This window comes from Pseudophryne corroboree, chromosome 6 (genome assembly GCF_028390025.1).
Source record: "Pseudophryne corroboree isolate aPseCor3 chromosome 6, aPseCor3.hap2, whole genome shotgun sequence".
Classification (NCBI taxonomy): domain Eukaryota; kingdom Metazoa; phylum Chordata; class Amphibia; order Anura; family Myobatrachidae; genus Pseudophryne; species Pseudophryne corroboree.
In genome coordinates this window covers 573,033,207-573,056,301 of record NC_086449.1, presented here as the reverse complement: position 1 = coordinate 573,056,301, position 23,095 = coordinate 573,033,207, and the positions used below count along the sequence as shown (strand labels likewise).

Here is a 23,095-nt window from a genome sequence, read left to right as displayed (position 1 = left end):
TGGAGTTTCAAGACGTGCCCCCTCACCGATTTTTCAAATCGGCCTTGCCAGCTTCTCTTCCAGAAAGGGAGGTAGTATGCGCTGCAATACTAGTGCTGTGTCAAAATCAAGTCATTGTCATGGCCCCCCCCGTCACAACAGGGGGAAGGCTTTTATTCGAGCCTGTTCGTGGTCCCGAAGCCGGATGGCTCAGTCAGACTGATTCTGAACCTAAAATCACTCAATTTCTATTTAAAGAAGTTCAAATTCAAGATGGAATCTCTCCGAGCAGTGATCTCCAGTCTGGAGGAAGGGGACTTCATGGTGTCTGTCAACATAAAGGATGCCTACTTACACGTCCCCATTTATCCTCCACATCAGGCTTACCTGAGGTTTGCGGTTCAGGATTCTCATTACCAATTTCAGACGTTGCTGTTTGGTCTGTCCACGGCTCCGAGAATTTTCACCAAGGTTATGGCGGAAATGATGGTTCTCCTGCGCCAGCAGGGTGTCACAATTATCCCGTACTTGGACGATCTCCTCATAGGGGCGAGATCCAAGGAGCAATTGCTGAAAAATGTTGCGAAAAATACAGAATTACAAAGAGTTTTTCTTCCAGAGGAAAAAGCTCTGGAAATACAGAACATGGTGAAACAGATTCTGAAACCAGCAAGAGTGTCAATTCTTCGATGCACTCTGTTGCTAGGCAAGATGGTGGCGGCCTACGAGGCCATACAGTTTGGCAGGTTCCATGCCAGAGTTTTTCAGTGGGACCTATTGGACAAGTGGTCCGGGTCTCACCTGGACATGAACCGGAAGATAGCCCTATCGTCCAGGACCAGAATCTCTCTCCTGTGGTGGCTGCACAGTTCTCACCTCCTAGAGGGACACAGGTTCGGTATTCAGGATTGGATCCTCGTAACCACGGATGCAAGTCTCCGAGGCTGGGGAGCAGTCAAACAGGGAAGAAATTTCCAGGGAAAATGGTCAAGCCAGGAAGCTTGTCTGCACATAAACATTCTGGAATTGAGGGCCATTTACAACGGCCTTCTGCAAGCGGAAAATATATTCTTCGCGGTCTGCCCGTCCTGATTCAGTCGGACAACATAACAGCAGTGGCGTACGTAAACCGCCAAGGTGGAATACAGAGCAGAGCGGCGGAGGCCACGAAAGTTCTTTGCTGGGCGGGGAAACATGAAAGCGTTCTGTCAGCAGTATTCATTCCGGGAGTGGACAACTGGGAAGCAGACTTCCTCAGCAAACACTATCTCCATCCAGGAGAGTGGGGTCTTCATCAAGAGGTCTTTGCAGAAGTGACAAGTCGTTGGGGAATTCCTCAAGTAGACATGATGGCGTCTCGCCTCAACAAGAAGCTTCCGAGATATTGTTCCAGGTCGAGGGACCCTCGAGCAATAGCGGTGGACGCCCTAGTGACACTGGGTGTTTCTGTCTGTCTGTGTTCTCTCCACTTCCGCTCATTCCAAAAGTGATAAAGATTATAAGAAGAACAAGAGTTCAGGCAATACTCGTTGTTCCGGACTAGCCAAGGAGGGCCTGGTATCCAGATCTTCATGAGTTGCTCATAGAAGATCCCTGGCCTCTTCCTCTACGAGAGGACCTGCTACAACAAGGACCGTGCATATATCAGGACTTACCGCGGCTGCGTTTGACGGCATGGCGGTTGAACGCCAAATCCTAGCTCGAAAGGGTATTCCAAGTGAAGTCATACCCACACTTCTTCAAGCTAGAAAAGAAGTAACGGCAAAGCATTACCACCGTATTTGGAGAAAATATGTGTCTTGGTGTGAATCCAAGAAGGCTCCTACGGAGGAATTTCAGCTGGAGCGGTTGCTCCATTTTTTGCATGCAGGTGTGGATGCGGGCCTAAAGTTAAGCTCCATTAAAGTTCAAATTTAGGCCTTATCAATTTTCTTTCAGAAGGAATTGGCCTCCATTCCAGAGGTTCAGACCTTCGTGAAAGGAGTACTGCACATCCAACCTCCCTTTGTGCCCCCAGTGGCACCATGGGATCTAAATGTGGTGGTGCAGTTCCTGCAATCTCATTCGTTTGAACCTTTGCGTAAGGTTGAGTTAAAATTCCTTACTTGGAAAGTAGTCATGCTATTGGCCTTGGCATCCGCAAGGCGGGTATCTGAATTGGCGGCTTTGTCTCACAAAAGTCCCTACTTAATCTTCCATGCTGATAGAGCAGAGTTGAGAACTCGTCAACAATTTCTGCCAAAGGTGGTTTCATTGTTTCACGGGAATCAGCCTATTGTGATGCCAGTGGCACTGGCTACTGATGCCTTGGCGGAATCAAAGTATCTTGATGTGGTCAGAGCTTTGAAAATCTGATGCTTTGTTTGTCCTGTATGCTCCCAACAAGATTGGGGCTCCTGCTTCCAAGTAGACTATTGCACGCTGGATCTGTAATACGATTCAGCAGGCTCATTCTACGGCAGGATTGCCGTTGCCGAAATCGGTGAAAGCCCATTCTACCAGAAAGGTGGGCTCATCCTGGACGGCTGCCCGAGGGGTCTCGGCATTACAGCTTTGCCGAGCTGCTACTTGGTCAGGATCAAACACCTTTGCGAAGTTCTACAGGTTTGATACCCTGGCTGAGGAGGACCTCTTGTTTGGTCAATCGGTGCTGCAGAGTCATCCGCACTCTCCCAGCCGTTCTAGAGCTTTGGTATAAACCTATGGTTCTAGAAGCATCCCCAGCATCCTCTAGGACGTATGAGAAAATAGGATTTTAATACCTACCGGTAAATCCTTTTCTCCTAGTCTGTAGAGGATGCTGGGCGCCCGTCCCAGTGCGGGCTGTATCTGCGTTTTTTTTGCTTATGGTTATACTCCGGTTGAGTTCTGTCAGTCTGTGACTGATGATAGTCATGTCGTTGCATGCGTTGTTGTTGAATGCCATGTTGTACGGCGTGTTTGAGGTGTGAGCTGGTATGTATCTCACCTTAGTTTAAAAACGTGAAATAAATCCTTTTCCTCGAAATGTCAGTCTCCCTGGGCACAGTTCCTATAACTGGAGTCTGGAGGAGGGGCATAGAGGGAGGAGCCAGTTTACACCCCCTTTAAAGTCTTAAAGTGCTCATGTCTCCTGCGGATCCAGTCTATACCCCATGGTTCTTGAAGCATCCGCAGCATCCTCTACGGACTAGGAGAAAAGGATTTACCGGTAGGTATTAAAATCCTATTATCCCTTTTCTACAAAACCTATAACCTGGGTATTGCCAGGTCAACCCGAGTCAACATTTGGTGTAAAAAGGCCTCTGAAAAAAATCCTGATTTCAGTTACCTGGGAATCTGTCCCTGGTAGCTACCAGGGTGACCAGGGAAGGACCTGGGTTATCTGACCTGGGCCACGCAGAAAGCATAAGGAGAGCTGGCTCTCGCTTGTACCCCTTTCACATCGCCAAAGCTGGGAAGCACAGGGGCCTTGTATATGGGTCCTACACGGTTCGTCCCTGCTTTGGCCCATTTCAGACTGCACAGCTGCTCTCAGCTCATTGCCGCATCAGCGGTCAGGTGACCTGGGCTGACGCTTGGAGATGAGATCATCTGTAATCACTGGCTTTCCTATTGTGTGACTGGGTCCTGGGTTGTATCGACCCTGCTCCCATTCTGCACTTCAACCCTGATCATACCCGTGTATAACTCTGCTTTAATCCTGGGTTGAAATGCCGGGTCAGTCAACCCGGGAAATTAAGTGGCACATTCACAATGCACCTTGACTCGGGTTGACTCCACCATAACCCGGGATATTTTGGCGATGTGAAAGGGATATAAGAGATGATGTTATCTCCAAGCGCTGGCCGAGGGAAGACCCGCCACAAACCCAGGTCAAGCCTGTAGTGTGAACAGGTTTTAAGCCGCTGTGACACTGCTTGAAACCGTGTTCAGTTACCACGATCGGACCCATGTGTTTGGTGGAAAAGGGTTCTTCTAAATCTGACCACGTGATTACACAATAAGGTGTTCATTTATTAAGAACCCAACAAAATCAAGATTTTCTGCGGTTTCATAAAAATAAAAACATGATGCGATGGCTGAGAAAGGTGGTTCACCGGCACCAGGGAGAGTGGTCTCACAGCTTGCCAGGCTTTTTAATGTCATTGTGCGCATATGAGCCAGTTTATTGAATTCTGCATGCACAGAGATAATGGAAGACCGTTTGTGTTGAAAAGGAATAAAAGTTACAAATAGAAAGAAAAAAAAAATTACTTAAACCAAATTTTCCTCTCTTTATTATTAAAATATTTTTTTTTCCTGTGGCTTCCCCTGACTAATAAAATGTTGACATTCTGAGATGGAGTCTGCAATCTCAGAACAGCACACTGGGCCTGAATCAGATGTGGATGAAGAGGCTGTAGCTGAGCTTATATGGAAGCAGCAGCCATAGCACTAAGTTGGTAATGCAGCAGGAGGTGTCACGTCACCTGCTGCATCACTGATTAGAACTGAGTCCTAGGACACAATATTTCCAAATAACCACTGGGTTGAGCAAGGCGGTCGCCGCAAGCTCTAACAAGAGGCCAAGAATTCTCTATCCTTGAGGTTGCTGCTGCCCCCAACAGCATAGACTGTCTATAACTGATAGTCTGATGCTGTAGTGTGGCTGACGTCACAGACCCGTACTACACATACGCAGTACAGGTCTGGTGCATGCGCAAAGTACCCAACAGCGGTACTTTGCAGCATGTGCTGCAGAACCATCGGGAACTGAAACAGGCCCATTATCCATAATAAGTTGCAGAATGCTCCCGGTGAGAGTTTACGCTTGCAGTGGGATGTAATGCCGCCTGAGTCCGGTGCTCGTGCGGGATGCTGGCCGAACAAGGCATGGCTTTGCCTTGTAAATGATTGCCCCTATAAAAAAAAAGTCTGGGTTCAGCTGGCATCCCGCACAGCCACCGGACTCAGGTGACATTACATCCCGCCGTTGGTTTGTAAACAAGCAAAGGCCTTAAATTGTGTGTGTGTGTGTGGGGGGGGGGGGGGGGGGTTGCTGGATTTAGGGGTTTTTGCCTTTGATATATAGACCCATAATCATTCTAGTATAGCGAATTGTCTGGCAACCTAACTAATACATGTAAGCCATAAACTGGGCAGAAAGTCTTAGGTTTGGTGCTTGGAGAATGTGTCAAAGTTCCTTCAGCTATTAATCATTAGAGGAATGTAACTGCTGACATTGCTCATCCTTTAACCACAACAGTATATAGAAATAGATTTATGGGGGCAATTCTATTAGCGTCTTAGCCGTATTGTGACGCGTCGGAAAGGCATCATCACTAGTTTTCCTCACATAGAACTGCTCAGGTAAAAAGCAATGTCTTGAGGCTGTAAGCCAAGCTGAGGGGCCAACCCAATAGAGGCCACCTCTCCTTTTAAGTCTTGTTCCTATTAAAATGCAGTTTGGGCTTAATCCAAGATGGCAAAAGCATGTTCCCTCTTCCAACTATTTACAAGTCTTTTCCTTTGATTCTAGATCATTGTGTCAACACCATAACTTCAATGGAAGAAGTAGGCCTAGCCTATGGGCCTGATTCGGCTATTTGCGCACCCGATTTTGTTGTAGCTGAGCCGTTACTGGAGGTCTGAGCATAGTCCTGCGATGGTCGTCGCAGTAAGCATTTATTAGCAAAGTGAGTGACAGGCAGCTTTTGTGGGAGGTAAAAGGGTGTGGCGGCAAAAACGCAGGCATGTCGTGACCATTTTGGAGGTGTGCTTGAGGTTGCGACTGTGTTCCTGGATGCAGTTACAGTGTCTCCGGTGTATTACACCCTGCGACCACAATGACCATTAGGCTACCTGAAACTCGATAATAGGCTGGTCTGCGATGGATGCTGCGTCTTTACATTCAGCCGCTGGGATTGGCAAAGAAGCCGGTCAGGTGTCTGTGACATTTGCATATTTTTGCACAGCTGTTGGGTACAGGATTGCAGCTGTCACTGTATTTGCATATATCTCTGGATCAGGCCCTATGTCCCAAACAATACCTTGTCTAGATAAGGGCCTCCGATACAAAACCCTGCAAATTCTCCCCCTCCTCCCCTCCACTCACACATGACGCCCCCTCCACTCACACATGACGCTCCTGCTAAGGCGCAGGTATTTAAACCAAGGAAGAAGGGAGTAATCTGAAATCAGGACTGGCTGTGGTAGTCCTGGGGTGCTCTGAGCTGTGACCCATCTCATTGGAAGATCCAGCATACCTTGGGTTTGCCCCTGATTCTCATTTCCTTCCAGGTCAGCTCACCCTCCCTGACTAGTTTGCCTCCAAATCTAACTAAGTGATCCTGCCAATGGCATTTGCTTGTCTTAGAAATTAAGCCCTACATGTGTGAGTACATTGCAAATGGCTCGTTAAGTCCATTATAAAAAGGTGAGGGAGCTGTATCCTTTTCACCTGGGACTGCTTGGCTGTGTTATCATAGCCAAGCCCCACACACCCAGTATAACCCTGACATGAAGGCAGGCTGCATCTTGGTAGGTAGGAAACTGCTTCTCCTTCATGTCAGCTGCCAGTGCTCCTTGTCTGGGTGCCGACGGACATTATTGCCCCTCTCAGACCGCCAACTTGTAACCCGGGTTGCTGTGCGGTCTGAAAGGTGCCAGGGAAAATAACCTGGGTTGAGCGACCTGGTATTTCAACCCTGATAGTGTCCAGGGTAGAATACGGCTTCATCCTGGGTCGCTGTGTGGTGTGAACGGGTTCCCGGGTCGATGCAAGGAGTTTCCTATTCACGCTGTATGGACAGGAGGCGCTTGGAGATCATCTGATCTCCAAGCGCCATCACTGCTGACATCACCAACCCGGCAATATGCCAAGCTGGGGATGCCAGTGTAAAAGGGGCCTGAGCGGGTCACACCTGGAAAGCACCCATGTATGACTTCGGGTGCATCTCGCGAAATGCGGTCTGAAAGGGGTATATGTAACTCATTCAGTGTTTTACAGATGTGTCCACATTACCGATCCTCAAATTCAGCCAAGTAGCCCTATTGGAGTCATATGCTTTATGACTAAGCTGCGATATGCCTCCCACCAAAAACACTTGTACCTAGTACGTGTTTTATCTGCATCACTAATGTGACAAAAGTACCGGCCATGGTACCTGTGATACTGGCGTTGGCATTACATGCAGCTGTGGTGTGTGACTCGGGCACTAACCTGGGTAAAAAAACAAAAGACTGAAGACCGATACGTGTGAGGCACGCCATGCATCACGCCCCATAGCCTTGTGCCTAATCTGTGACTTGATACCCTTTTAAGCAACTCTGGATGCAGATCTGGTGTGATTTAATTCATATGAAAGTCCTGGAGTTGCTAAATGTGGTGGTGTGTCCAAGTCGTGCCATTTGTCTCATGCCATATGGTGCAAAAAGTATGGATGTGCGAGGACACATCTGTAGGCACCACCAAGCATTGTCACCATGGACAACTGCCCATTCTCACCTAATGGTATTACCCAAGTGACTGCTATTGGTATTTACATCCGTAGTGTGATAGTCTCAGTTTGCATCCACTGTTATCACACAAATGGTAGGATACCTGTATGACATTTATTCCTTCTATGACAGGTAATGCATACATTCTATTTTCTTAGAATTAAGCCTCAGAATGTATACTAGCCTGACACTTTATCCTCAATTGACAACTTTAAAGTTTTGTCCTCATAGAGCTTATAGTGAAATATTTTTTTTATTTTTTATTCCAGCTGAGCCGATTGTCCGTGGGCAGCTGACACATCTTCCTGAGGGGGCTATCTTTATATACTGCCTGGTTGGAGAGAGAGCAGCGTAAGTTGTTTTGTATGTTGCTAGGTTTTCTTTTTTCTAGGGGTATACATGAAACAATTGGCATGCAGGTATACATGAGATAATAACTTTTACATTCATCACTTTTCAGGAGAAATGTGATGACATTAAAAGCTATTGTCCCATGTATACCTGCGTGCCTTTGCCATGTCATAGAATAAAGCAAAGAAACTGTGAAACAATAGAATTTACTTGTAGAATAAGCAATAATTTATATCATGGACAGATTTGTTGGTACCCTTTAACAAGATAAAATGTAATTGGATTATAGTGATATTTCAATTAATAGATTTTCTCTTACGTCCTAGAGGATGCTGGGGTGCACTACCATGGGGTATAGACGGGTCCACTAGGAGCCATTGGCACTTTAAGAGTTTGAGAGTGTGGGCTGGCTCCTCCCTCTATGCCCCTCCTACCAGACTCCGTTTAGAAAATGTGCCCGGAGGAGCCGGTCACAGCTAGGGGAGCTCTCCAGAGTTTCTGAAGTAAAGTTGTTTTCCAGAGTTTGTTATTTTACAGGGAGGCTGCTGGCAACAGCCTCCCTGCTTCGTGGGACTAAGGGGGGGGGGGGGGGGGGGGTAGTAGTGTCCGCCCTGCGGGGTCTGAGCCACTATCTCCGCTGACAGGACACTGAGCTCTTGAGGGGATCGAACGTTCCCCGCCACAGGGGATCGCTCACCCCGGCAGCATGCGGCCACCCCATACAGAGCCAGAAGATCAGTGGCGAGTCAGTCACCGGCCCGCCTAGCAAGCGGGGAGCCGGTGTGAAGATGGCGGCAACAGGGTATGGAGCGCAGTACTAACTGTGCTCCTAGGCTCAGCGGTACATAGTGCAGAGCTGTGAGGGGTGCCCTGAGCCAGCGCCTACACCCTACGCTGACCTCCAAGCATGTCAGGGTCCCAGGATCGCTGCCGGCAAAATTCCTCAGGCCAGTATAATCTCCAGAAGAGCAAGAAGACAGCGCCATTAATGGGGCGGAGCTTCTCCTCAGAGCGGACCCAGCAGCGTTCAGCGCCATTTTCCTGCCTGCAGAAGCGCTGTCAGTGAGAGCTGTCCCTCCATTTCGACTCCAGCTATCTCTTACGGTACCAGGGGGTTGTAGAAGGTATTGGAGGCTGTGTACAGACTGTGTAACCTATTAAGGAGCACAGTCAGCGCTGGTTGGGGTCTCCCTATACCTTGAAAGCGCTGTGTGTGGGTTGGCTCCAATCTCTGTGTCTCTTTTGCCATTCTTGGGGGTTAAACTCTGTCTGTCCTCCCCTGTGTGTGTATGGAGTGTCTGTGGTCTCTATTAAGCTATGTCCAGGGACTCTGTGTCATATGCTGCAGAGGATATGTCCTCTCAGGATCGTCCCATTCCATGTAATCAGGATTGCACTGTTTTAGCGCAGATACCAGCAAGGGAGCCTGAATGGTTATCCTCTATCAAATCTATGATTTCTACTAGGGTTGTGCAGAATGAATCTGCAACTCAGGTTTTACAGAACTTTATGGCAGTTTGGTCCGGTTCTGTTACCTCAGGGCCCCCCACTGTAGGTTCCCACAAACGTGTTCTTGCCCAGATTATGCAAGATGACACGGATACCGATTCTGAGACGGTGATGGGGATGTGCTGAGGGGGCCCGTATCTCTTGCTAAAGGGGTGCAGTTGATGATAGAGGTTATTAGAGATGTGTCGAATATTGCTGATGCAACAGCTGAGCAGGTTGATGAGGCTTACTTCACTGACAATAAGAAAGCCTTGCTAACCTTCCTTGCATCCAAAGAATTAAATGCTATATTTGAGAAAGCATGGGAAAACCTGGAGAAAAAATTCCAGATTCCTAGAAGAGTTCTGGTTGCTTTCCCCTTCCCTGAGGATAGGAAAAAATGGGAAAACCCACCCATAGTGGACGCGTCTGTATCCAGACTCTCAAAAAAGGTGGTTTTACCTGTTCCAGGATTCCAGGCCTTAAAGGAGCTGGCTGATCACAAAATTGATACTACGCTCAAATCCATATACACTGCTTCAGGGGCGATACTACGTCTTACTATAGCCTGTGCATGGATTTCCAAAGCTATAGTAAAGTGGTCAGGCACGTTACTTGAGGATTTGGATACAATGGATAAAAGTGATGTTGAATTGTTTTTATGTAACATTCAGGATTCTGCAGGATTTATGGTGGAATCCATGAAAGACCTGGGTTCCATGGCTGCAAGGATATCTTCCATGCCTGTCTCAGTTAGTAGGGAACTTTGGATGTGCCAGTGGTCTGCCGACGCGGAATCCAGGAGAGGTGTGGAGACCCTACCCTACAAAGGTCAGGCTCTCTTTGGGGAAGCGTTGGATGCGTGGATTGCCACGGCTACAGCAGCTAAGTCTCATTTTCTTCACTCAGCTGCACCTGCTACGAAGAAACCCTTTTTTTTTCAGCTGCATCACAGCCCTTTTGGTCTGCCAAAGCAAGAAAGACCAAGCTGTCCAACACCTTCTTTCGAGGAGGTCGGCCAAAATCCAAGAAAGCTGAGGGTTCCCAAGAACAGAAACCTACTTCAAGTACGCCAAAGTCCTCCGTATGACGGTGGACAGTGGGGGCAAGAGTTGGGCATTTCAGTCACGTCTGGGTGTCGTCCGGCCTGGATCCCTGGGTGCAAGATATTGTGTCCCGGGGGGGTACAGGCTGGAATTTCAAGATCTCCCTCCTCACCGATTCTTCAAATCAGGCTTGCCAGTTTTGCTGGCAGACAGGGCTATCCTACAGGAAGCCATCCAAAAGTTGGTAGAGGCACAGGTTATTGTACCAGTTCCACCCCATATGCAAAACAAAGGTTACTATTCGAACCTTTTCGTGGTACCCAGACCCATTCTGAATTTAAAATCACTAAACCCCTTCCTGAGGGAACTTTTACAATCAAAATTGGAAACAACCTTAAACAGCGCTCACTCAAGATATTTCACAAAACATAAATGTAACCATACATAGGAATCAGTACTCATATACTGGGAAACAGTCCTTGGATGTACCTCAATGTTCTGGCTGACAGGATATGATCGATTTCTTCTCCGTTCCCCGTGACTTGGTTTCTCGAATTCAAGGAAAAAAACAGACAGAGGGGAACGAAATGGTGGTAAGGTCTAAAGATGAGAATTTCTTTCCCCCTTTCCTCCACCCCCGTGGTAAATCAAACAGGGTAGGTCCGTCACCCTATTCTCCTTATACAGGAAATTGAATATTCTGATAGTTCTTTGAACTTTCTTCAGAAGGGTGTATCTCTCCTTTAGGGGTCCACCACAGTAAAGGATAAGCAGATAGGTACCAGACCGTACCTTACTTACTCCAAATAAAACTGTGTAAATCCTATAAAGGTATCTTTTCACTTAATTTTTTAGGGGAGATGAGATGGTATCAGGCGTACCCGACTTACTGTTTTGCAGGAGTAGTCTTCCACATAAAGGTATCTTTAGACCACTTCTCTTCCTTTCTGTACTCAATTTCTCCCCCTCTATCACCGGATGGTTATTCCAATCTCAATCAATGAGGATAACAAAACAGAGAGGGGAACAGGAATTATAGTAAGATCTGAAGACGGGGATTTTCCTTTCCCCTTTCTTCCTCCGACCCTTAAATAAGTAAAAGAAGGGGTAGGTCCGTCACCTTATTCCTCAGGAGGATGTGTATCTCCTTTTTAAAGGTCCACCACAGTGCGGGATGTATAGGTCTGGTATCAAACCGTACCTTACTTACTATGAATAAAACTGTATAAATCTTATAAAGGTTTCTTTCCACCAAAATTTAAAAGGTGAACTGATATCCAGCGTACCCAATTAACTATATCTTGTGAGTCGTCTTCCACATCAAGGTATCTTTTCTAACCGTTCACTTCCTTCTACTCCTCCCCCTTGTCACTTAATGATGCTTCCAATTTTAAACGATGGGGGTATTAAAAAAAGAGACAAAGGAAGGAACGTCTCAATCCTCAAATAATCCCTTAATTTCTTTATTAACAAAAGGCCATAATACAATATGCCTTATAAAAATGTTTAAAACACAGTGTACTCTGAAGCGTGAATTAGCACAGATGAAAAAATAAGGAAAATACGTAACTTGTGGGGGGGATAGAAGTCCGGACTGTCCCCCTCAAGGTAGTAGTTCCAGGTGCCGATCCCGCATTCAGGTACTCTTTAAAAAAACTGCCACAGCACTCTCCACCAACGCGTTTCAACATTAAAGTCTTCCTCAGGGGTTCCTGAGGAACCTGGAACTACTACCTTGAGGGGGACAGTCCGGAAGAGAAGTGATATAAAGATACCTTAATGTGGAAGACTACTCCTGCAAAACAGTAAGTCTGGTACGCCTGATACCATCTCATCTCCCCTAAAAAATTCAGTGAAAAGATACCTTTATAGGATTTACACAGTTTTTTTATTTGGAGTAAGTAAGGTACGGTCTGGTACCTATCTGCTCATCCTTCACTGTGGTGGACCCCTAAAGGAGAGATACACCCTTCTGAAGAAAGTTCAAAGAACTATCAGAATATTCAGTCTCCTGTATAAGGAGAATAGGGTGACGGACCTACCCTGTTTGATTTACCACAGGGGTGGAGGAAAGAAGGAAAGAAATTCTCATCTTTAGACCTTACCACCATTTCGTTCCCCTCTGTCTGTTTTTTTTTTCCCTTGAATTCGAGAAACCAAGTCACGGGAAACTGAGAAGAAATCGATCATATCCTGTCAGCCAGAACATTGAGGAACATCCAAGGACCGTTTCCCAGTATATGAGTACTGATTCCTATGTATGGTTACATTTATGTTTTGTGAAATATCTTGAGTGAGCGCTGTTTAAGGTTGTTTCCAATTTTGATTGTAAAAGTTTCAATTTTTCTGGTGTGTGTGGTGATACACCAAGTGATACGACCATAGACTGCTGCTCCTAGAGTGTGCATTAGAATTCTCACTAAATTTTTTATCCCTTCCTGAGGGAGATCAAGTTCAAAATAGAGTCTCTAACGGCAGTGATATTGGGTCTGGAGGAGGGGGAATTCCTGGTATCCCTGGATATCAAGGATGCGTACCTCCACATTTTGATTTGGCCGCCGCATCCAGCTCATCCCCCTGATTCACACTGTTGGACTGTCATTTTCAATTCCAGGCCCTGCCATTCGGCCTTTCCACAGCACCGAAGGTATTCACCAAGGTGATGGCGGAAATGATGGTTCTCCTCCGCAGACAGGGGGTGAATATAATTCCATATCTGGACGATCTGCTGATAAAGGCATCATCCAAGGAGACTCTGTTACAGTCCATTGTTCTCATGACCCATCTACTCAGGGAACACGGTTGGATCCTGAATCTTCCAAAATCAAATTTGGAACCAAACAGGAGGTTGTCCTTTCTGGGAATGATCCTGGACACGGAAGTGCAGAGGGTGTTTTTCTTCCAGAGGAAAAAGCGTTGGTGATACAAACAATGGTCCGGGATGTCCTGAAGCCAGCCCGGGTGTCGGTTCATCAGTGCATTCGCCTTCTGGGGAAGATGGTGGCCTCTTACGAGGCTCTGCAGTACGGCAGGTTTCATGCTCTGTCCTTCAGCTGGATCTTCTGGACAAGTGGTCGGGATCTCATCTACACATGCACCAGAGAATACGTCTGTCACCAAAGGCCAGAATTTCTTCTGGAGGGCCGCAGGTTTGGGATTCAGGACTGGATCCTTCTAACCATGGATGCAAGTCTCCGGGGCTGGGGTACAGTCACTCAAGGGGAAACCTTCCAAGGAAGGTGGTCAAGTCTGGAAGACGGGCTACCGATAAACATTCTGGAACTAAGCGCTGTCTACAATGGTCTTCTCCAAGTGGCCCATCTTCTGACAAATCGGCCATTCAAGTGCAGTCGGACAATGTAACGACAGTGGCTTACATCAACCGACAGGGCGGAACGAAGAGCAGATCTGCGATGTCAGAGGCAACCAGAATCATCCTCTGGGCAGAAAAACACGCGTTGGCGCTGTCTGCAATCTTCATTCTGGGAGTAGACAACTGGGAAGCGGACTTCCTCAGCAGACACGATCTCTATCTGGTGGTGTTCAAGGAGGTAATGGATCTTTGGGGTGTACCCCAAATAGACATGATGGCCTCTCGTATCAACTAGAAGCTTCGGCGATATTGTTCCAGGTCGAGGGACCTGCAAGCAGTGGTGGTGGACGCCCTCGCGACTCCGTGGGTATTCCAGTCGGTGTACGTGTTTCCACCACTCCCACTCATTCCAAGAGTGCTAAAGCTCATAAGGAGAACAAGGGTTCAAGCGATCCTCATTGCTCCAGACTGGCCGAGAAGGTCTTGGTACGCGGATCTTCTGGATCTACTGCTAGAAGAGCCGAGGCCTTTTCCTCTTCGGGAGGACCTGCTGCAGCAGGGGCCGTTCGCCTATCAAGACTTACCACGGCTACGTTTGATGGCATGGAGGTTTAACGCCAGATACTAGCTTGGAGGGGCATTCTGAACAAGGTTATGCCTACCCTGATACAGGCTAGGAAAGAAGAAGAACGTCTAAACATTACCATTGTATTTTTAAAAAATATGTATCTTTGTGTGAGTCCATGAAATTTCCTACGGTGGAGTTTCAACTGAGATGGTTTCTCCTCTTCCTGCAAGCAGGCGTGGATATGGGCCCGAGGTTGGGATCCGTAAAGGTCCAAATTTTGTCCCTATCCATTTTCTTCCAGAAACAATTGGCTGCCCTCCCTGAGGTTCGGACTTTTTTTGAAGGGAGTTCTGCACATCCAACCTCCCTTTGTGCCGCCTACGGCGCCCTGGGATCTTAACGTGGTGTTGCAGTTCCTCCAGTCGGACTGGTTTGAGCCTCTACAGGAGGTTGAGGTCAAGTTTCTCACGTGGAAGGCTGTCACTTTGTTGGCCTTAGCTTCTGCTAGACGTGTATCTGAGTTGGTGGCATTGTCCTGTAAAAGCCCATACTTTAATCTTCCATAAAGATAGAGCTGAGCTCCGGACACGTCAGCAATTTCTTCCGAAGGTTGTGTTGGCATTTCATATCAACCAACCTATTGTGGTGCCAGTTGCGACGGACTCCTCAATTTCATCAAAGTCCTTAGATGTTGTAAGGGCTCTAAAAATCTTTGTGAGGAGGACTGCTCATCACAGAAAACCGGACTGTTTGTCCTGTATGATCCCAAGAAAATTGGGTGTCCTGCTTCTAAGCAGACTATTTCTCGCTGGATCAGGTTCACTATCCAGCATGCGTATTCTACGGCAGGCTTGCCGTGTCCTACGTCTGTTAAGGCCCACTCTACTCGTAAGGTGGGTTCTTCCTGGGCGGCTGCCCGGGGTGTCTCGGCTTTACAACTCTGCCGAGCGGCTACTTGGTCGGGGTCTAACACGTTTGCAAAGTTCTACAAGTTCGATACTTTGGCCTATGAGGACCTTCAGTTTGGTCAATCGGTTCTGCAGGAGCCTCCGCGCTCTCCCTCCCGTTTTGGGAGTTTTGGTACATCCCCATGGTACTAATGTGGACCCCAGCATCCTCTGGGACGTAAGAAAATAGGATTTTAATTACCTACCGGTAAATCCTTTTCTCGTAGTCCGTAGAGGATGCTGGGCGCCCGCCCAGTGCTTTGTTTTCCTGCAGTGGTTATCCGGTTCAGTACAACTTTGGCTTTTAGTTATGTACTGCATTGTTACTTGGTAAGTAATGTTTCAGCGGTTGCGGAGTTTCAATCTGGTTAGTGTGTGTGTGTGTGTGTGTGTGTGTGTGTGTGTGTGTGTGTGTGTGTGTGTGAGAGAGAGCTGGTATGAATCTCGCCACTATCTGTGTTAAATCCTTCTCTCGAAGATGTCCATCTCCTCGGGCACAGTTTCCTAGACCGAGTCTGGTAGGAGGGGCATAGAGGGAGAAGCCAGCCCACACTCTCTCAGACTCTTAAAGTGCCAATGGCTCCTAGTGGACCAGTCTATACCCCCTGGTACTAATGTGGACCCCAGCATTCTCTATGGACTATGAGAAAAGGATTTACCGGTAGGTAATGAAAATCCTATTATTTTTTTATTTTTTTTTATTTTTTATTTTTTTTAATAAGCCTCACACACCTTCAGTCTTCTAATTAGTCATTCAGCGTATTTAAATGGAGAAAAGTAGTCTCTCTGCTGTTTGGTATCATTATGTGCACGACACTGTACATGGGCCATAGAAAGCAAGGAGAGAGTTGTCTGAGGATCAGAAAGAAAATTATAGACAAGAACGTTAAAGGTAAAGGCTGTAAGACCATTTATGAGCAGCTTGATGTTTCTGTGACTACAGTTCGAAATATTTATTATTATTATTATTATTATGAAAAGTCAAGTTATTGGGACTGTAGCTAACCTTCTGGGACATGGCTGCAAAAGGAAAATTAACCCCAGATTAAAAAGGATATTGATATAGAAAAAAAGCCAAGGAAAAGGTCTAAAGTGATACAAGCTGAACTCCAAGGTCAGGGTATATCCGTGTCTGATCACACCATCTGATGCTTTTTGAGCACCAGTGGGCTCCATCAATGAAGACCCAGGAGGATGCCATTTTGGGGGGGAAAACAGCATAAAAGAGCCAGACCGACATTTGCTCAAATGCATAATAACACAACGCTTTTGGGAGATTGCCCTTTGTATGGATGAGTCAAAACTAGAGCTTTTTGGCAATATCTGTTCGATGGGCCTTATTCATGATTGTATGGAAATGGACAGCCGAGCGGAAGTGGCTGTGCAATTCTGTGTCATTTAAAATGCAATGCAGCAGGAGGTATCTGTAGGAGATGGACCTCGCAAATGCATGCAAGGAAGAGTCTTAGTGCTGCAATGGTTTTAAGCACCAGTTGGCCTGCATAAGCTGAAGCTTTACTCCGGCTGGTCGTCTTGATCCGGACACCCAAGTCTGTGTGTGACCATGTAGACCCTGGACCCATCACACCTTCAGAATGGGGGCAACACGCTCCGGTTTTGAAGAACAGTGCAGAGTGCTGCCACCACTCCGCATCCCAAACACCACAGCATGTCAGACATGCTATGGCTGATGGGGCTGCGAAGAACGGGTCTTGCGTACAAATCAGAATTAGGCCCTATGTCCACAGTGGAAAAATAATTCTTTCAATTAGAAGAACACCATATCTACTGTGAAACATGGATGAGGCTTGGTTCTGTTCTGGGGAAGCCATGCTGCATCTGGCACTTGGTGCCTTGAATCTGTGCAGTACAAAATGAAATCTCAAGACGATAATGGCATTCTGGAGCAAAACTTACTGCCCAGTATCCGAAAGCTCTGTCTCAGTTGCAGGTCATGGGTTCTCCAAGAAGATAATGACCCAAAACACACAGCTAAAAGCATCCAAGAATGGATACAACCAAAACATTGGACTATTCTGAAGTGGCCTTCTATGAGCCCTGATCTGAATCCTATCGAAAATCTATGGAAAGAGATGAAACTTGCTGTTTAGAGAGAGCACCCATCAAACCTGAGACGGCGGGAGCAGGTTGCTCAGGAAGAATAGGCCAAACTACTTGTTGAAAGGTAAAGAAAACGTATTGAGAGCTACAGAAATTGCTTGATGGCAGTGATTACCTCTAAAGGTTGTGCAACAAAATAACAGATTGAGGGGGGATATCCAGTTAGCCCTGGTAATTACCGCTGGGGGCTATCCTATTAGCCCCGATAAGCTGGCACATCGGGGGTTACCTGCGCTGCACCTCCGGCTCACCCTGTGCACATGACCGCTCCCCCGTCATGTGACCGGGGGCGGGTGATGTGTGTCACGGGGCTGCCCCGGCTTCCTCACCGTGGGGGTCACAGCGCAGAGTGCCTGCTCCTGGGCCGCTGCACCGTCCCTGCAGTCCCAGTCTGTTGCTGCTGCAGTGGGAATGGGACACTACAGGTCGCCGCGGTTATTATCGGGCATTTTGGCAGGCGAAACCAAATCCCCCGAAACAGCCCCGATTCACTGAACCTGTGTTTTTTCTGGAGATAATGTGTTTTCTCTTACGTCCTAGGAGATCCTGGGAATCCATTTAGTACCATGGGGTATAGACGGGTCCACTAGGAGCCATGGGCACTTTAAGAAATTGATAGTGTGCACTGGCTCCTCCCTCTAGGCGCCTCTCTTACCAGACTCCGTTTAGAAAACGTGCCCGGAAGAGCAGCTCACGTCTATGGAAGCTCTTGAAGAGTTTTCTGCATTTATTTTCTCCGTTTATTTTCAGGCAGGACTCGATGGCACCAGCCTGCCTGCTTCATGGGACTTAGGGGGAGGGGGATGGCCCAACCTCTTGAAGGGTTAATGGTCCCGTTCCCCACTGACAAGACACTAGCTCCTGAGGGAATTATTCGCAAGCCCCACCACAGTGAGCGTACATTCCCGCAGCACGCCGCCACCCCTAACAGAGCCAGAAGAATGAAGTGTGGTGAGTACTAAGCCGGCATCCCAGTTAGCGGGTCGCTGGCCATTATGGCGGCATGAGGGTGCGGAGACGCACGGCTTCTAAACGAGACTGACTGCGTCTCCCGCTGTGTACGGACTCAGACGCTGAACAGCGGACACAGTACCCAGACTGGCAACAAAGCCATAAAAGGAGTCTGTCTCCATTTTTATGCACATAGACCCATACAGCCAGTATAAAAAAGAGCGGGAAGACCACTCGCCATTGAAGGGGCAGGGCTTCACTATGAGCGGATCCAGCAGCTCACCAGCACCATTTTCCCTCTGGAGCTGACAGACACTTACTGACGGGGACGCGCAGCTCCTCCGGTGAGACTCCACTTTACCTTGGCGGTACCAGGGGGTCATCGCAGGAGAGGAGCGATTATTAGTGTACTAAGTCCCTAATGTAAGTACTTAGTCTGCAAGCCGGCTAAGCTTTGCATTAGCGTTAAGGGCGCCCTGTGCTGGTTCCATACTCCCCCCTGTATCTCCCTGGAAGAGCTCTTTGTGGATTAATTGTGCATTTTAACCTTTTTCTGTGTGTGTGTGCTGTCACTGTTACAGTATGTCAGGCAAAGAGTGTGTTTCGTGTAAGGCACAGTTTTCCTCTTCTCCAGGGGGTTCACTAGTGTGTACTCAGTGTAGTATCCCTTCCCAGGCTAGTGGGGCAGAGCCAGCATGGCTCTCTACTAAGTTATCTTGGAATGAGAAAGAGACGCAATACTTAAGACAATCTGACTGAGTTTATGAAAAGAGACTCTGTACCCAAACCAGCATCTCAGTCCCCTGACATTTGTCCGCAAAAATGTACTTTGGCCCATGTCCTACAGTCTGAGCCACAATGTCAGAGGTGTCAAGAATTCTGCTCTAGGCAGAAAAACACGCCATGGCGTTGTCAGCGGTCTTCGTTTCAGTAGTGGACAACTGGGAAGCAGACTTCCTCAGCAGACCCAACCTGCACCTGGGGTAGTGGGGTCTTCACCCGGAGGTGTTCCAGTGGCTGATGCGTCGTGGGGTTACCCACAGATTGACATGATGGCATCTCGACTCAACAAGAAGCTCAAGTGATATTGTTCCAGGTTGAGAGACCCTCAGGCAGTGGTGGTGGACGCCCTGACAAGTCCGTGGGTTTACCAGTTGCTGTACGCGTTTCCTCCCATTCCTCTGATCCCAAGAATTCTCAAAAGAATAAAAAGGGAAAAGGTTCAAGCAATCCTCATTGCTCCGGACTGGCTCGGATCTTCTCGAGATGCTGAGCGAAGATCCGTGGCTTCTGCCTCTTCGAGAGGATCTTCTGCAACAAGGCCCGTTCGTCTATCAAGACTTACCATGGCTACGTTTAACGGCATGAAGTTGAACAGCTGATCCTAGCCAAAAAAGGGATTCCTGATCTAGTCATCCCGACTATGATCCAGAAAGGGGGTAACGTCTAAACATTACCATCGTATCTGGAAGAAATATGTCTCTTGGTGTGAGAGCAAACCATATTCTGCGGTGGAATTTCATCTGGGACGTTTCCTGCTTCTACTGCAGTCGGGAGTGGATGTGTGCCTACGCCTAGGCTCCATAAAAGTCCAGATTTTGGCCTTGTCTGTTTTCTATCAGAAATAATTGGCTTCTCTCTCTGAGGACCAGACGTTCTTGAAAGATGTTCTGCACATCCAACCTCCCTTTGTGCCCCCACGGCACCTTGGGATCTCAATTTGGTGCTGCAGTTCCTCCAATCGGGATGGTTTAAAACGATACAGGAGGTAGACGTAAAGTATCTTATGTGGAAGACCGTCACACTGTTGGCCTTGGATTCAGCAAGGCGTGTGTCGGAACTGAGGGTGTGGTCTCACAAGAGCCCCTACTTGATTTTCCATGAGGACAGAGCTGAACTCAGGACTTGTCAGCAATTTCTTCCTAAGGTGGTGTCCGCATTTCACATCAACCAACCTACTATAATGTTTCCGGTTGTTACGGACACCTCGGCTACTTCCAAGTCTTTGGATGGTTTTTAGGGCTTTGAAGGTATATGTGAAGCGGACTGCTCGTTTCAGGAAATCGGACTCGTTTGTTTTTTATGATCCCAATAAGATTGGGTGTCCTGCTTCAAAACAGTCCATTGCACGCTTGATCAGGCTCACTATCCAGCATCCTTATTCCACGGCAGGTTAGCAGATTCCAAAATCTGTACAGGCCCACTCTGCTAGGTTAGTGGGTACTTCTTGGGTGGCTGCCCGGGGTGTCTCGGCTTTACAGCTCTGCCGAGCGGCCACTTGGTCAAGTTCGAACACGTTTGCTAAGTTTTACAAGTTCGATACTTTGGCCTCTGAGGACCTTCAGTTTGGTCAATCAGTTCTGCAGGAACCTCGGCACTCTCCCACCCGCTTTGGGAGCTTTGGTACTTCCCTATGGTACTAACTAGATTCCCAGTATCCCCTAGGACATAAGAGAGAGTAGGACTTTACCTACCAGTAAATCCTTTTCTCGTAGTCCGTAGAGGATACTGGGTGCCTGCCCGGTGCTTCATTTTCCTGCACTGTTACTTAGTTAAGTATTCTGGTTGGTTCGGTTATTGCTGTTCCTGTTTCAAGTTTGGTTAGCATGGCTTTCCTCTTGTTCTGTGTGTGCTGGTTCGTAATCTCACCACTTTCCTTATCTATCCGTCTCTCAAAGTATGTCTGTCTCCTCGAGCACAGTTTCCTAGACTGAGTCTGGTAGGAGGGGCATAGAGGGAGGAGCCAGCGCACACTATCTAATTCTTAAAGTGCCCATAGCTCCTAGTGGACCCATGTATACCCCATGGTACTAAATGGATTTCCAGTATCCGCTACGGACTACGAGAAAAGGATTTACCGGTAGGTAATTAAAATACTATTTATTTTTTATATTATTATTTATTTTTTACAGGCGATCTAATAGGATAGCCTAAAAAAGAAAAAAAAAAACACTGTGAAACATCGTAGAAAAAAAAAGTGTGAAAAACAGCCTAGCCTAAAAAAGAAAAAAAAAAACACTGTGAAACATCGTAGAAAAAAAAAGTGTGAAAAACAGCCGTTTCACCTCTAATTGGATAACCTCCCCAAGGGTCCCATCATTTTTGTCCATGCCATTTTCATTTGTTTTATTTAAAATGTTGTATTGAATAAAAAGTCAAATGCAAAGTCTGAATTCTACTAATGTAATAAACAGTGACTATAGATTTAATGTTTTCCCTTTACAATAACAAAGCATTAAACGACCATTTATAGAATATACGTCGCTCTGGATCTTATTGTACTATTGGCTAAAGCTGAATGTTTTATTTTCTTACTAGCCATATTCTAATTATTAGACCATAGCAATGTAGAAGAACAATTCTTTTCCGAATGAGATTTAAACGTGTCTACTTGCTAGATATTATGGGTTAATAATTTTTGATAGCTCATATGTTTTGAGGGTTGTACAAACCAATCAAATATGGCCACATTCCCAGTTACAAAGCAACACTCCCAACACAGGATTATTGGTGCAAAAGGTATCAGTAACTACAAGACTGATCCACGATGCATAGTCGCTAACTGGATGAGCACATGTGCCAGATCGTGTTACAGGTGACTTTATTCAACAACAATCAAATACCAGGAGGCTACACATTTGTGGGTGTTGTGATGTTTTGTTTTTCAATATTTTTCCTGCTCAAGCCAGATTAGATCTGACCAGTTAGGATGGTCCCTTGAGAACTGCACACTGTGTTGGGCCAGTTTGGGCAAAAAGTGGTAAATCAGTGGTCCAGAGCAGCATCGCAAATGACCATTTTGGGTTTTTCAAGGTAGACTGAAAGGTGTCTCAAGTGTAATTACATGTTCATGTTCAAATAAAGAAGGCTGAGTAATAAATCTAATGCAAAGAGTAATTGTATAGGAGTTGTTCCTAGCAAATGTTGTTTGTTATGCCCTGGCATCTCTGTCCAGTATAATTTCTTAGGCAGCGTGGAATTACAGCGCTCATTGCCAGTTTATTATTGGGGAATGAGAGGAAATGCATGCATTTGCAGATCCAAATAAGTATATTGTTGGTGGAGTTGTAATGTATGTGTATTATTTTATACAATGTTTGTCATCTGCTTCATATTCACTTTCAGGATACTCTTACAGTGCAGAACTCAAAGGCTTTCCAGAGAGCAGTATGATTACTGACTTGTGATCCTTTGGGATACTTACACACCGGCTCACTTATAATCACTGCACATTCCATTAGAAGAAATACATATATTTGCCCTGCACAAATTGGCTCTAATAAGGTCCCAGCCACTTCCTAGTTTTGACATTACGTAACACCTCATAATGGAGCTATGGCTCGGGGAGAGGTCATAGACTGGATCAGTTTTAGTCTATTTTGAAATGTAGTTTTCAGTGGAGCAGGACACATGTGAATACTGTGTTTTCTCTAACGTCCTAAGTGGATGCTGGGGACTCCGTCAGGACCATGGGGTTTAGCGGCTCCGCAGGAGACAGGGCACAATAATAAAAGCTTTAGGATCAGGTGGTGTGCACTGGCTCCTCCCCCCATGACCCTCCTCCAAGCCTCAGTTAGATTCTTGTGCCCGGCCGAGAAGGGTGCAATCTAGGTGGCTCTCCTGAGCTGCTTAGAATAAAAGTTTAAGTTAGGTTTTTTATTTTCAGTGAGTCCTGCTGGCAACAGGCTCACTGCTACGAGGGACTTAGGGGAGAGAAGTAAACTCACCTGCGTGCAGGATGGATTTGCTTCTTAGGCTACTGGACACCATTAGCTCCAGAGGGAGTCGGAACACAGGTCTCACCCTGGGGTTCGTCCCGGAGCCGTGCCGCCGACCCCCCTTGCAGATGCCGAAGTTGAAGAGGTCCAGA

At 46.9% G+C, this 23,095-nt stretch overlaps 1 protein-coding gene across 1 annotated transcript in view; it reads left to right on the top strand.

Annotated features, from left to right (window-relative positions):
• TXNDC17 (thioredoxin domain containing 17) overlaps window positions 1-23,095 on the top strand; it is a 57,777-nt gene that overhangs the window by 5,573 nt on the left and 29,109 nt on the right. The window contains exon 2 of the mRNA XM_063927848.1: window positions 7,710-7,791. Within this exon, the coding sequence (XP_063783918.1) occupies window positions 7,710-7,791 (82 nt within the window). The remainder of the gene's footprint in view (window positions 1-7,709; window positions 7,792-23,095) is intronic.